The 13605-nt window shown below is 44.1% G+C and overlaps 1 protein-coding gene across 1 annotated transcript in view; it reads left to right on the plus strand.

The window, feature by feature from the left end:
- Positions 1-6318: 6318 nt before the first annotated feature.
- The window catches only part of LOC149437844 (uromodulin-like), a 39594-nt gene continuing 32307 nt past the window's right edge, over positions 6319-13605 (plus strand). The window contains exons 1-3 of the mRNA XM_089660545.1: positions 6319-6387; positions 6466-6591; positions 13140-13317. Of these exons, the coding sequence (XP_089516671.1) occupies positions 6319-6387; positions 6466-6591; positions 13140-13317 (373 nt within the window). The remainder of the gene's footprint in view (positions 6388-6465; positions 6592-13139; positions 13318-13605) is intronic.

Below are 13605 nucleotides of genomic sequence, written 5' to 3' on the forward strand. Positions count from 1 at the left end.
TGGCACTCAGTAACAATTCTGTCTGTCCCTGAGTAACAATTCTCTGGCACTCAGTAACAATTCTGTCTGTCCCTGAGTAACAATTCTCTGGCACTCAGTAACAATTCTGTCTGTCCCTGAGTAACAATTCTGTCTGTCCCTGAGAATGAATTCTGTGGCCCTAAGAATTCTCTGGCACTCAGTAACAATTCTGTCTGTCCCTGAGTAACAATTCTCTGGCACTCAGTAACAATTCTGTCTGTCCCTGAGTAAAAATTCTGTGGCCCTAATAACGTTTCTGTGGCCCTAAGTAACAATTCTCTGGCACTGAGTAACAATTCTGTCTGTCCCTGAGTATGAATTCTGTGGCCCTAACTAGCGTTTCTTTGTCCCTAAATAACGATTCTGTGGCCCTCATTAACAAGTCTGTGTCCCTGAGTAATGGTTCTCTGTCCCTAAGTAACTTCTCTCTGTCCCCAATTCTCGTTTCTGTGGCCCTAACTCTGTCCCTGTCCCTAGTACAGAGCGGTCTGCCTCTGTTCAATGACTGCAGGCAAATGAAGATTTCCAAAATGGCCGCTATATATACCTCGACCATTACACAGTGCTGGCTGGCTGGCTGCTGATTGGCTGATGCGATCACATGTCGTTGAGGAATGCATTATGGGGCAGCGCGCCTTGTCTGCGCGCCTTCCCCGACATCCCCGCTCCGTCGCCGCACATGTCAGCCGCCATTTTCGGAAAAATTTCGATTCGCGCGTCCGAATTAGGCTGTTTTTCGGATTCGGCACGAATCGAAATTTTTCCGATATTCGACTCGAATTCCACTTCGGATGCTTCGATTCGCTCATCTCTAATTATTTTAATAAAAAAGAAACTAAAGTTTTACAATCACTTTAACAGGTTAAACAAAAGACATTTTGGTTAGAAGTATATAATACGTATCACTATCTACAGAGTGCAGAAGTCAGGGGTATGTAATATGTAGCACATCCTACAGAGTGCAGAGGTCAGGGATATGTAATGCATAGCACATCCTACAGAGTGCAGAGGTCAGGGGTATGTAATATGTAGCACATCCCACAGAGTGCAGAGGTCAGGGGTATGTAATATGTAGCACATCCCACAGAGTGCAGAGGTCAGGGGTATGTAATATGTAGCACATCCCGCAGAGTGCAGAGGTCAGGGGTATGTAATATGTAGCACATCCCACAGAGTGCAGAGGTCAGGGGTATGTAATATGTAGCACATCCCACAGAGTGCAGAGGTCAGGGGTATGTAATATGTAGCGTATCCTGCAGAGTTCAGAGGTCAGGGGTATGTGATGCACAGCACATCCTACAGAGTGCAAAGGTCAGGGGTATATAATGCATATAACATTCTACAGAGTTCAAAGGTCAGGGGTACGTAATACGTAGCACATCCTACAGAGTGCAGAGGTCAGGGGTATGTAATACACAGCACATCCTACAGAGTGCAGAGGTCAGGGGTATGTAATACATAGCACATCCTACAGAGTGCAGAGGTCAGGGGTATGTAATGCACAGCACATCCTACAGAGTGCAGAGGTCAGGGGTATGTAATGCACAGCACAGCCTACAGAGCAAAACATGTCTCCTTTGGTTTATGGTGCTGTGGTTTCACACCCTTCATGAGCCTGTTGTGGAAGATCTGGTGATGCGGAGCGCTGTCTCTTTACCATTTGTTACACATGCTGCCTCTGCCGCTTTGAGCTTTTCTGCTGAACTGTTACCTATCTGGGGGGCTGTGAGAGGTAATTGTTTGCATAAACACTGTGACCAGCCCCCCCCCCCCCCCTCCACTTACAGGATTGTGTGCTCAGTATAGGACTGCTGCTACTACATTACCAGCCCTCCTGAATTAATAAATATCTGATTGATTTATAGTCATAGTGAGTTATGTTCTTTACACTCGGTGATCCTGTAATGCTTCTTGTTAACCCCTCACCTTCCAGAGTACCCCCCCCTTTCCTGACCAGGCCATTTTTGCATTACGTCACTGCGTTACTTTAACTGACAATTGCACTCTCATGCAACGCTGCACCCAAATGACATTTACAGCCTTTTTTTCCCACAAATAGATATTTCTTTAGGTGGTATTTGGTGGCCGGTGCATTTTTTTACTTTATGCACTATAAATAAAAAAAGACCGACAATTTTTAGAAAAAAAAAAAATATTTTTGACTTTTTGCTATAAAATATGTCCAGTAAAATAATGAATGTACGTGTGACGTCTAGATGTACTATTTGCTACTAAGGCAATGTTGTCTTGTTTTTTATGGTGGTGGAAGATTATTATTTTTTACAGTTTTTTTGTAAAGATTTTGGTAAACTTAATAAAGATGTTTTCTAATTGTCTATTATTATTGAGTATCATTGATGAACCTGTCAATTTATGCCCCGGAGGCTCAGTTATACGGCCCTTTTGGTGGATTGTTCTGTATCTGCCTCTTTTTTCTTTATGCTGTACCTTGGCCATAGAGACTCACTGTATATATTTTTACTTCAGTGAGTGGGCAGTTGACCGAGGGTGCACATTTGGTATCCAGCTTATGGAGTGCCCCTCTTTTTAACTTCGTTTTTTTGGATTTATCAAAACTTGTAATGAGCAGCACAGTTTATAGGGTGCAGTGATCAGGACTATGTAACATACAGCATGGAGTGCAGCAGTCATGAGTACAACATAAAGCACGGCATACAGAGTAAAGCAGTCATGAGTACAACATAAAGCACGGCATACAGAGTAAAGCAGTCATGAGTACAACATAAAGCACAGCATACAGAGTACAGCAGTCACGAGTACAACATAAAGCACAGCATACAGAGTACAGCAATCACGAGTACAACATAAAGCACAGCATACAGAGTACAGCAGTCACGAGTACAACATAAAGCACAGCATACAGAGTACAGCAGTCACGAGTACAACATAAAGCACGGCATACATAGTACAGCAGTCACGAGTACAACATAAAGCACGGCATACAGAGTACAGCAGTCACGAGTACAACATAAAGCACAGCATACAGAGTACAGCAGTCACGAGTACAACATAAAGCACGGCATACAGAGTACAGCAGTCACGAGTACAACATAAAGCACAGCATACAGAGTACAGCAGTCACGAGTACAACATAAAGCAAAGCATACAGAGTACAGCAGTCATGAGTACAACATAAAGCACAGCATAGAGTACAGCAGTCACGAGTACAACATAAAGCACGGCATACAGAGTACAGCAGTCACGAGTACAACATAAAGCACAGCATACAGAGTATAGCAGTCACGAGTACAACATAAAGCACAGCATACAGAGTACAGCAGTCACGAGTACAACATAAAGCACAGCATACAGAGTACAGCAGTCACGTGTACAACATAAAGCACGGCATACAGAGTACAGCAGTCACGAGTACAACATAAAGCACAGCATACAGAGTACAGCAGTCACGTGTACAACATAAAGCACGGCATACAGAGTACAGCAGTCACGAGTACAACATAAAGCACAGCATACAGAGTACAGCAGTCACGAGTACAACATAAAGCACAGCATACAGAGTACAGCAGTCATGAGTACAACATAAAGCACAGCATACAGAGTACAGCAGTCACGAGTACAACATAAAGCACAGCATACAGAGTACAGCAGTCATTAGTACAACATAAAGCACAGCATAGAGTACAGCAGTCATGAGTACAACATAAAGCACAGTATAGAGTACAGCAGTCACGAGTACAACATAAAGCACAGCATACAGAGTACAGCAGTCACGAGTACAACATAAAGCACGGCATACAGAGTACAGCAGTCACGAGTACAACATAAAGCACGGCATACAGAGTACAGCAGTCACGAGTACAACATAAAGCACAGCATACAGAGTACAGCAGTCACGACTACAACACAAAGCACGGCATACAGAGTACAGCAGTCACGAGTACAACATAAAGCACGGCATACAGAGTACAGCAGTCATGAGTACAACATAAAGCACAGCATACAGAGTACAGCAGTCACGACTACAACACAAAGCACGGCATACAGAGTACAGCAGTCACGAGTACAACATAAAGCACGGCATACAGAGCACAGCAGTCACGAGTACAACATAAAGCACAGCATACAGAGTACAGCAGTCACGAGTACAACATAAAGCACAGCATACAGAGTACAGCAGTCACGAGTACAACATAAAGCACGGCATACAGAGCACAGCAGTCACGAGTACAACATAAAGCACAGCACACAGAGTACAGCAGTCACGAGTACAACATAAAGCACGGCACACAGAGTACAGCAGTCACGAGTACAACATAAAGCACGGCATACAGAGTACAGCAGTCACGAGTACAACATAAAGCACGGCACACAGAGTACAGCAGTCACGAGTACAACATAAAGCACAGCATACAGAGTACAGCAGTCACGAGTACAACATAAAGCACGGCATACAGAGCACAGCAGTCACGAGTACAACATAAAGCACAGCACACAGAGTACAGCAGTCACGAGTACAACATAAAGCACAGCATAGAGTACAGCAGTCACGAGTACAACATAAAGCACAGCATAGAGTACAGCAGTCACGAGTACAACATAAAGCACAGCATACAGAGTACAGCAGTCACGAGTACAACATAAAGCACGGCACACAGAGTACAGCAGTCACGAGTACAACATAAAGCACGGCATACAGAGTACAGCAGTCACGAGTACAACATAAAGCACGGCACACAGAGTACAGCAGTCACGAGTACAACATAAAGCACGGCACACAGAGTACAGCAGTCACGAGTACAACATAAAGCACAGCATACAGAGTACAGCAGTCACGAGTACAACATAAAGCACGGCATACAGAGCACAGCAGTCACGAGTACAACATAAAGCACAGCACACAGAGTACAGCAGTCACGAGTACAACATAAAGCACAGCATAGAGTACAGCAGTCACGAGTACAACATAAAGCACAGCATAGAGTACAGCAGTCACGAGTACAACATAAAGCACAGCATACAGAGTACAGCAGTCACGAGTACAACATAAAGCACGGCACACAGAGTACAGCAGTCACGAGTACAACATAAAGCACGGCATACAGAGTACAGCAGTCACGAGTACAACATAAAGCACGGCACACAGAGTACAGCAGTCACGAGTACAACATAAAGCACGGCATACAGAGTACAGCAATCACGAGTACAACATAAAGCACGGCATACAGAGTACAGCAGTCACGAGTACAACATAAAGCACGGCATACAGAGTACAGCAATCACGAGTACAACATAAAGCACAGCATACAGAGTACAGCAGTCACGAGTACAACATAAAGCACAGCATACAGAGTACAGCAGTCACGAGTACAACATAAAGCACGGCATACAGAGTACAGCAGTCACGAGTACAACATAAAGCACGGCATACAGAGTACAGCAGTCACGAGTACAACATAAAGCACAGCATACAGAGTACAGCAGTCACGAGTACAACATAAAGCACGGCATACAGAGTACAGCAGTCACGAGTACAACATAAAGCACAGCATAGAGTACAGCAGTCACGAGTACAACATAAAGCACGGCATACAGAGTACAGCAGTCACGAGTACAACATAAAGCACAGCATACAGAGCACAGCAGTCACGAGTACAACATAAAGCACAGCATACAGAGTACAGCAGTCATGAGTACAACATAAAGCACAGCATACAGAGTACAGCAGTCACGAGTACAACATAAAGCACAGCATACAGAGTACAGCAGTCATGAGTACAACATAAAGCACGGCATACAGAGTACAGCAGTCACGAGTACAACATAAAGCACGGCATACAGAGTACAACATAAAGCACAGCATACAGAGTGCAGCAATAAGGCGCAGGGTATGAACTGCTGGCTAAGAATATGATATGTACAACATTCCACTCCTTGTTTGGGCCAATCAGATCACTCGGTGATATTTGGAAGTCAGGGAAAAGTGATCTAGCCTGAAAATAGGTATAATTGGGCTCTGTATATGTTTGTTTTTTTTCTGAGCAGAGCTGATTTTAACTAACTGACATTGCTAAGCTGAGAATATCAGGACTTTGGTAGGCAGTTTTGTTCTCTTACTATGTCTTATGTTACCATTAGTCTACTTCTACTTTTCAATAAAATATTATTTTTTTCTTTCAGAAACCAATGAAACTATCACCGATGACAAGAGTGTTTTTTTACAAAGTATAACAAGAAACTATTGGGATGACACTGCTAATAATTACTTTTACCATCACCCCCGCTGAGTCCATCATTTGGGTTCATACAACTGGCTCCATGGCAGATTACAATGATGCTCAGCTCCTGTCTGAGGTTCATACATTGCTGGAGGAAAAGAAGTCCCAAGTAAGAGTCTTCCATGTAAAGTCATACATCGTCTACGTATCTCTGATCCATAGATAAACATTTTATTTCTCTCTACAGGTTTATTTTCTTTGGTACCCATGGTGGTATTGTATGAAGAGTGCTTCCCAGGTTGATGTATTTCATGACATTTCATCTCGTAGTTATGGAGAATGGATTAATATGGGTTTTACTGATATTTATAAGGTAAGAATCATATTAGTATCATAGGAAAGATACAGTACAGAAGGCAAATACATTTTTGTGGTGGACACTTTATGTATGAGATTCAATTCCAAATATACTGTATACTATACATCTGTAGATCACAATGATCTGAACTGCCATGGGTTCAGTTCAGCAGGGATTCGGTGAACTTTAAAGAAGTTTACATGCTGAACCTGAACCCCATTGAAATTAATGGAAGCAGAATCTGTCAAATTAAAAATGCCCATTTTATGGACTAATAGGCAATAATAGCATTGGGGTGGCACTGCCATTGTGAACATGTGCCAATGTGAAAAAAAAAAAATTTTAAAAATTAATTTGGTGGGCAGCAGTGATTTTTTAAATGCTTGAAATGAAACTGTAAAAATGTTTTTAATAACATGCTGGGGGGTGTCCTAATCCTGCCTGTAAGGGGGCGTCTCTGTGATGTATAGAAAGCACTGCAGCAGTACTGACATTTACAAAGGAAAAAGGTTTCAAAATTATTGGTAGATTTTATAATTTACAGATATTTTGTTTAGAAAAACACACAGACCCCTCCGAGGTTCTCCTATGCATTTTGGGGGTCCTTAAGAGAGGTTTGTGTACTTTTTTTTACCTGTCATTTTACTGTCATTTTTGCTGTAGTACATCCTTCAGCAAGAATGAAAAAAATACCATAGAGCCCTCAAAATACGTATCAGACCCTTTGAGGGAGCACCTCACACAAAAAAAAAAAACAAAGCTCAGGCTATTGTTTGCTCTCATTGACACTATGCTGACAAGTCTGGGTCCATTGCTAGGAAATGTGTCCTTTCTTGGCCAATAGTTTACATGTCACATATACCACAACAGCATGTATTTTATTCTGTATTAGAGGACAGTGAAACTAGTAATTGTCTAATTTACCAATAGACATTTTAATGTGGTTGTAAACCCTCCCATATACCCAGTGAAGTGACTGGCCTCAGGTGATACACAGAGATTAAACAGATTCTACTACATATGTTGTACCTGATTATCTGCAGTCTTCTCTTATCTATATCTGTTCAAAGTGCTGAATTTTACAGATTGTCTGAGAGTTCAGAAAACAGGGGGTGGAGATATGAAATCACACACTGCAGAGCTCAGTGAGGAAAGGTCTGAGAGCTGATTGGTGAGAAGAGACACACACCCCTCCACACAGAACACAGAAACAGAGCTGAGGGTGTCAATCTGCCAGAGCTCCCTCCCCTGTCATCATTTTTCTCCTGGTGTTAGGAAAACTTGTCAGAAGTTTTCTGATAGCAGAGGAACAAAGCAGCAGACAGAAATGACACTCGGTGCTCTTAATTGAGACAACTACACACTATAGAGGGATATGCTTTGTTCATATTTCATGTCTGAGGTTCTTTCACAGAACAGGCAATCACCTGAGTGACCAGACACGGAGTAATTGCAACTTGTAAAATAGGTGTAAAGGGGTAAGCTTGCAAATTTAATCAAAGGTTAAGTGCCAGATCCAAACACAACTGAAGCCAATAGGAGTCAACAATATTGGTCGTTTTCAAACTAATAGGCAAGAAATGCTTAATAAAATTACATGTGTGTGTGTGTGGGGGGGGGGGGGGGGGCATCATGGCCTTTTGGAACATGTACCAAAGTAAAGAGGGATTCTACAAAATTGAATCTGGTGGATAGCAGCAATTTTAATGTGCCTTAGGGATAACATTAAAAATGCAAAATTCCTCTAAATATCATGCCTGGTGGGTGTCCTTAGCCTGCCTGTGAGGTGATATTTATGTATTATGTATACAACCTTCTATAGAAAAATTGACTGTCAGGAATGGACTTGCCAATAGTGGTGGGACTCACCTGCCTTGTGGGCTGCAGTACCAGGGCTGGCCAGCGGGTGCTCTCAACAACCAGAGGTTCACTTCGGCAATTAGCCATCACCTGGGGCTGATTGCAGGTGTATTTAAGGGATGGCCAGACCTGCAGTCTGTGCCTTGGTATGTGTTTTTCCATGGGCCCCTGTATCTTGTAACCTGCATTCCTGTTCCTGTTTCTGCCTGACTTGTTGCCGACCCTGCCTGATCCTGACCTCTGCTGACTTCTCCTCTTTGATATATTATTTATCATATCTGAAGCCTACGTTTCCCTGTGTCAGTCCACACACTTCTGGTCACACCCGCATCCCTGACATTGACATTTACAAAAAAAAAGCCATCAAATTGCCCCTAAATGACTGCTTCTGACTACTTTATTTGCAAAAATGTGGCCCGGAACTCCCTTCATCTATCAAAGGGTCTTAATCAGATTGTGGGGATGATCCTTTTTTTGTTTTTATTTTACTTATACTGTATTCCCCCTTAAAATCCCTGCCAGGTCTGGTATGAATTTTGGGAGGGGGACTCACCACAGTTTTTTCACTCTTTCCTCGCCCCTTTGTTCACATGATGTCAGCTGGGAATCCCAAGCTGACAGCTGAATGGACCAGGTGGAGATACATCACTGGTTGTGCAGAGGTATTACTAAATGTACTGCTTTTCTCTGCATCCGGAGGTTCAACATGACCGAACATTCATTTCACTCAGCTGTTTGCTGAACCTTCCGAACAGCCAGAATTCAGTGTGAATCGGAGTTTAAACTGAACCAGAAGCTCATCCCAAGTTGGAAACAATAATGCAAACCAGAGTCAGGATGTAAAACGCATGAATACACTTCAGACTAATACAAAACATACTAACCGTATGCCTACCTGGCACTGTCACCCCCTTCCTCCCTCCCAGGCACTTCTACCCCCTTCCTGCCTACCGGGCACTTCTACCCCCTTCCTGCCTACCGAGCACTTCTACCCCCTCCCTGCCTACCGGGCACTTCTACCCCCTTCCTGCCTACCGGGCACTTCTACCCCCTTCCTGCCTACAGGGAACTTCTACCCCCTTCCTGCCTACCGGGCACTTCTACCCCCTTCCTGCCTACAGGGCACTTCTACCCCCTTCCTGCCTACAGGGAACTTCTACCCCCTTCCTGCCTACAGGGAACTTCTACCCCCTTCCTGCCTACAGGGCACTTCTACCCCCTTCCTGCCTACAGGGAACTTCTACCCCCTTCCTGCCTACCGGGCACTTCTCCCCCCTTCCTGCCTACAGGACACTTCTACCCCCTTCCTGCCTACCGGACACTTCTACCCCCTTCCTGCCTACAGGACACTTCTACCCCTTTCCTGCCTACAGGACACTTCTACCCCCTTCCTGCCTACCGGGCACTTCTACCCCCTTCCTGCCTACAGGACACTTCTACCCCCTTCCTGCCTACCGGACACTTCTACCCCCTTCCTGCCTACTGGGCACTGTCACCCCCTTCCTGCCTCCCGGGCACTGTCACCCCCTTCCTGCCCAGGCCAATTTGGATTGACAATTGTGCGGTCATGCAACACTGTACACATATGATATTTTTATTATTTCTCACACAAATACTATAGAGCCTTCTTTTTGGTGGTATTTAATCACCACTGGGTGTTTTATTTTTTGCTAAACATGTGAAAAAAGACCAAATATGTTGGAAAAAAGGTTTTTCATTTTTTTTATTATAACATTTTGCTAACAGATAATATTCCTTGTTCACTGATAGGTACTGATAGGCAGCACTGATGGGCACTGATGAGGAGGCACTGATAGGTAGCACTTATGGGTACTGATAGGCTGCACTGATGAGGCAGCACTGGTGGACATTGTTGAGAAGGTGCTGATGAGGCTGCACTGATATGTGGCACTGATGGGCACTAATAGGCAGCACTGGAGGGCACTGATAGGCTGCATTGACTGGCGGCACCGACTGATGGCACTAATAGGTGACATTGACTGGCAGCAATGACTGGCGGCACTGACAGGCACAGATTGGCAGCACTGCTGGGTGCTGATGGAAACTTTTGGGGTTGCAGTAATAACCAGTGCCCTGATTATCAGTGTAGATTAACCCTTTTACAGTTGCTGGGTATCGGCAGTACTTTCCTCACGCTGTAACAGTGTGAGGAAAGTACTGCAAATAATCGGCAAGTGCATTTACATGGTGATCAGCTTTGATTGGACACAGCTGATCACATAGTAAAAGGCTGCTGTAATTGGTCCTTCACCATGTCACATAATCAGCTGTGTCCAGAGAGCACTGGGTTTTCACCGCTGGATGCGTCCGGGAGGGGGGGGGGGGGGTCAGGCGTGTTCTGGGAGGATGTCATATGGCGCCCTCCCAGAACTGGACGACCATGATGTAGCCATAATTCAGCTATAGTGCAGTCAAGAAGTGGTTAAAAAAGCTACCCATACATGGATTCTTCACAGAAATGTCTCTGTGGCTCAATCAAGGTAATATGAGGCTGCATAGACCAGTAACAAAGGGCCACCCCACTGGAACTTGAGTGCATTGGTAGCAATGGGGGAAGGGCTGCCCATGATAGCTGAGTTTTCTGAAGAAGCTGTGAGCTATGAGACTTCTCCCCTGCCGCCCTCACACCCATTCTGAGGGCCTTTTACCCGGCTGCAGATCACTTGCTTAGCTACTACTGCCCCATCATGTGTGGCCTCTCTGAGCTGCCATTGGAGGACATCAGAGAAACTTATCATTATTGGGCATGTCCAGGAACCCAGAGAGTTGTGGGAAATAGAAGTAAAGGGGCCGGTGTCTGCATCTGGTTATGGAGAGCAACAGTGATCTAAACATGAGGAATTGTAGATGAAAATACTGACTGGAATTCTGATAAATGTGCAATAGAAGCCAATAGTCCTGCATGAGGGGACCCCTGAAAATCTGTGTTGATTTTGATTTTCAAAACACTGAATTTTACAAAGTAAAAGGTGCCAACAAATGTAACACCGGCCATATAATAAATTCAACAGATCTTACAGAAGCCGGCATTTTAGAGGGAGTGATCCTGATGTTTTTCTCTCAAACAATAAGAGACAAGGCTGGAGAACTGATACACTATATTGCCAAAAGTATTGGCCCCACCCTCCAAATCATGTAATTCAGGTGATCCAATCCCCTCCATGGACACAGGTGTATACAATCAAGCCCCTAGGCATGCAGACTGCTTCTACAAACATTGGTGAAATAATGGGTCGCTCTCAGGAGCTCAGTGAATTCAAGTGTGGTCCTGTGATAGGTGGCATTAAGTCCATCCGTGACATTGCCTTACTACTAAATATTCCACGCTCAACTGTTAGTAGTAATATAACAAAGTGGAAGCAACTGGGAACAACAGCCACTCAGCCACCAAGTGGTAGGCCACATCACATGACAGGGCGGGATCAGCGCATGCTGAAGCGCACAGTGCACAGAAGTCGCCAACTGTTTGCAGAGTCAATAGCTAAAGACCTCCAAACTTTGTGTGGCCTTCAGATGAGCCCAACAACAGTGCGTAGAGAGCTTCATGGAATGGGTTTCCATGGGCGAGCAGCTGTATCCAAGCCTTCCATCACCAAGTGCAATGCAAAGCGTTGGATGCCGTTGTGTAAAGCACGCCGCCACTGGACTCTAGAGCAGTGGAGACATGCTCTCTGGAGTAACCAATCACACTTCTCTGTCTGGCAATCTGATGGACATGTCTGGGTTTGGCGGTGGCCAGAAGAACGGTACTTACCTGACTGCATTGTGCCAAGTGTAAAGTTTGGTGGATGGGGATCATGGTGTGGGGTTGTTTTTCAGCTGTTGGACTTGGTCCCTTTTAGTTCCAGTGAAGGGAACTCTTAAGGTGTCAGCATAGCAAGAGATTTTGGAAAATTTCATGCTCCCAACTTTATGGGAAGACTTTGTGGATGGTCCCTTCCTGTTCCAACATGATTGTGCACCAGTGAGTCCTGACCTCAACCCGATAGAACACCTTTAGAATGAATTTGAGCTGAGACTGCGAGCCAGACCTTCTTGTCCAACATCAGTGCCTGAGCTCACAAATGCACTTCTGGAAGAATGGTCAAACATTCCCATAGACACCCTCCTAAACCTTGTTGACAGCCTTCCCAGAAGAGTTGAAGCTGTTATAGCTACAGAGGGCGGGGCCAACTCAATATTGAACCCTACGGACTAAGACTGGGACGACATTAAAGTTCATGTGCTTGGAAAGGCAGGCGACCCAATACTTTTGGCAATATAGTGTATGTTCTTATCTATATGATCTCAGTCCCTCAAAGTTCTGTGGGAGTCTCATAGTGCCGCATTGTGGGATTTAGAGATTGTCCATGTCACACAACATCCAGATTGTGGGGACGCCCAACCCAAGACTCTTTGGTGGTTCCCAGGTCAGTATATGGACCAATAAGGCTGGGCCTAACCAAGAGCCATTTCAATAATGATCACTGGACAAATTCTTGTACGACAAATCACCAATTATCATAGCTCAATGGTATCGTTAGCCCTTGATGCACAAAGGTAGTCTTCCACATCTGGGTGTATATGGGAAATAAATGGAGGTTTCAACTGTAGCAAAGGGTTTTTGTCCATAAATGTATTCCTTGATACATTTTTTGTGTTTTTTTAAATAATATGTTTTCTTTCTCTCTTATTTTTGACAGTTGTTTCGCTCATTGGAACTATGGTTGTCTAAACCTCTAAATTCATCTGTGCGCATCCTGAACGTCAACAAAAATGTCACTAAGAAATATACTGACACGTTTGATGTTACAACTTCCTTAACACATTTAATGATCATAGGAGAGGAAGCATTCACTCTTAGTTTCACTGATCCGAATGGTACGTTCATGACTGTAAGAATGTCTGAATGTATATATTGCATCATTTAACTGATGTCCACCATTTCTACAAAAAAAGTATAGTCAATTCTTACTGCCAAAATTCAGACAAAGTGTCCTGGGAGTCATCGGGTTTCATATTGTTTAAAAAGTCCAACCCAAACTTAGTATACAGGAATTCTTTTCTTCTTGGATCACCAGAACCTGAGATGGGAATAGAGTTAATGCATTAGTGACTCTGAATCCAGTTCATCCTAATGGCGTTTGTTGCATTTGATCTGGATCTGAC

Source organism: Staurois parvus, unplaced genomic scaffold, assembly GCF_062004578.1.
Source record: "Staurois parvus isolate SC_StPar_1 unplaced genomic scaffold, SC_StPar_1.0 ptg001252l, whole genome shotgun sequence".
Lineage (NCBI taxonomy): Eukaryota > Metazoa > Chordata > Amphibia > Anura > Ranidae > Staurois > Staurois parvus.